Below are 2,317 nucleotides of genomic sequence, written 5' to 3'. Positions count from 1 at the left end.
AAATTGCTACCTGAGGCAAATAGCTTTTCCTGCATACAGGAAGCAAGTTAGGGCTATAGCCACAGTCTTCTCAAGGGAACCTTTCAGAATGTGTAGCTTCAACATGACCCCCAAGAGTTGTTGGGTAACTCACCCAAACTCAGTGAGGTATGGAGCCTTCATAGCAGGAGCCAAGTGGCTCAACCTTGGCCACGCCTCAGAAATCTATCTTAAAAAACACTACCGGGCAGCTCCTGTGGCTCGAAGGAGTGGGGCGCCGGCCCCATATGCTGGAGGTGGTGGGTTCAAACCCAGCCCCCGGCCAAAAGAAAAAAAAAAAAAACTATCTAGGGAAGGGTATTAACATGTATGTGGAGTTTACTATATGGAAATAAAAGATCTGAAAAAACTTCCTTTCTAGGCTGATTTGTTTGCTGGGCTGTGTTTGAGAGGCTGATAGGGGATTTCTGACAATTTCATTACCCCGGTCAGAAGCAGAGGAGTGTGGCTCTACCAGGGCCCCAAACCAGCCTTTATGTACTACCTTCGGTTTTGGAAGTAGGATCAGAGATAGCAGAGAGGGGTGGGGACACTCACCTCATTTTCATAGGAGCTGCCAATTACATAAAAATAGAGATCAATACTGCTTTTGTATACCACTGTCAGGCCTTCCAAGAGGGCAATTTCGCCTGGGGTGAAAAAAAGGTGGAAAGAATGGGTGGCCTGAAATAAGTAAGTTTGGGGCTGAGGTAATAACCTACCAAGACCAAAGTTGATCTGCTCTTTCTCAGTAGTAGCTAAAGAGAAGTATAAACTTGGGAGAGTCTAAATGTGTCTTCTCCTCTAGCCCCCTCCTCCCCTCCTCCTGCCCACTACACTTATTTCCCTCCTTGTATATGAGACAGGATACTAGTCAATCCTTCGGAGGTGAAAATGCAGAGCGGTCACCTTTACAGACTTCCATTTACCTGCCCTAATGGATGCGGTACAATAAGCAGAGCTGCAGTTAAATTTGTCAAGTGAGGCTCATAAATCCAGGGACGAGACAGGTAGCTAACAGCCAACCTTCCAGCACGGTATTCCCGCGTGAGGTACACTCACCTCCCCATTACATTTCTAAAGAGTTTATTATATGAGGGGAGGAGGGAAAAAAAGAGAAAAAGGAGGGAGAGTCATATTATCCTTTCTCTGAAGTCCTGTAGCCACCCTCTTCCCACCACATAGTTCCCCTCAACACAGGGAGTAGCAAAAGGAAAATGACCTACTGTCGGTCCGATGGGTCTTGTTGAAAATGTTCTTCTCAAATGCCTTTTGCTCCTTGACACTGGGGTAGGTGTCATCATAGTACTGGTCAGAGGGAAAGGAAAGAGGGTTGGGTCACTACATTTGGAAACTCAGAATGGTTAGTGACTATCTTTTTCCCTGGGATCTCAGATTTCTCTCCTTCAAGGCATGGGACAAAGGGGAACTACTGACATGGAGAAGGACTACAGAGTCAGGGAATGAGCAGTGAATAATCAAATTAAAAAACGAAAATTAAAGACCCCACTGTAAGCAACCCTACCTCACATTTCTAAGAGTATGTGAGGATAAAGGCCTACCAGCCCCGTGATGAGGCTCTGCTCCTGTCTGTGTTCTAGGAGAGTGCTCCTGAGATCATTCTCATCAAGGGCTACCTAGGAACTACCCCATATTGAGAAGTAATGCCAGAGAATACACAAACACCAGAAGCACAGAACACTCTCTTTAGATCCTCACTCACTATATGAAGTTGAGGAACGGGGAAAGGCTCCAAAAACCTCCTCTGAAGAACCCTGCCCTGTGGTCTCTTGTATCGTAGCTTTCTTTTCTGCAAACTAAAGGAAGCAAGAGGCAATCTAGCACATCACTGAGCCCACTCCCAGGCTCTCCCTGGCAAGGGGGCGGAGATGCTGGCTGCTAAATCGCTCTGCTCTTTAGGGGCTAATCCGTCGCAGTCAGCTGAAGACCTATGACAGGTCTGGCATTTAGTAACTGGATAACTGTTTCAAAAGGTGTCCTGCATAGTTACATCCAATTACAGGAAGGAACAGCTGGTGAATTCTAAACTAATCTCTACCTGCTGATTGATTTATGCTATGCTCGCCCGGAGTTAATACACCAGGGACAGAAGAAATTTCTGCAGGAGGAGGAGAGTATGGAGGGAAAGGAGAAGGGTGTCCTTTCCTTTCTCTTTCAATAGATCCAAAGTTAGAAACATCACTCTAAGAAACAAGCTTGATGATAGGTATAGACCTGGGACTGGAACCCTGTAACTATAGAGGATGCCAAAAAATGCATACACATTTTTTTTTTTTTT

The 2,317-nt window shown here is 45.7% G+C and overlaps 1 protein-coding gene across 1 annotated transcript in view; it reads right to left on the bottom strand.

The window, feature by feature from the left end:
* Positions 1 to 2,317, bottom strand: part of COPZ1 (coatomer protein complex subunit zeta 1) — a 25,463-nt gene that overhangs the window by 6,764 nt on the left and 16,382 nt on the right. The window contains exons 3-4 of the mRNA XM_003790458.3: positions 1,245 to 1,326; positions 577 to 668 (exon numbers count right to left, since the gene is read on the bottom strand). Of these exons, the coding sequence (XP_003790506.2) occupies positions 577 to 668; positions 1,245 to 1,326 (174 nt within the window). The remainder of the gene's footprint in view (positions 1 to 576; positions 669 to 1,244; positions 1,327 to 2,317) is intronic.

This window comes from Otolemur garnettii, unplaced genomic scaffold (assembly GCF_000181295.1).
Source record: "Otolemur garnettii isolate 467f Iridium unplaced genomic scaffold, OtoGar3 scaffold00043, whole genome shotgun sequence".
Taxonomy (NCBI): Eukaryota; Metazoa; Chordata; class Mammalia; order Primates; family Galagidae; genus Otolemur; species Otolemur garnettii.
The sequence above is the reverse complement of the archived record's forward strand: the minus strand, read 5'-3'. Positions and strand labels throughout refer to the sequence as shown.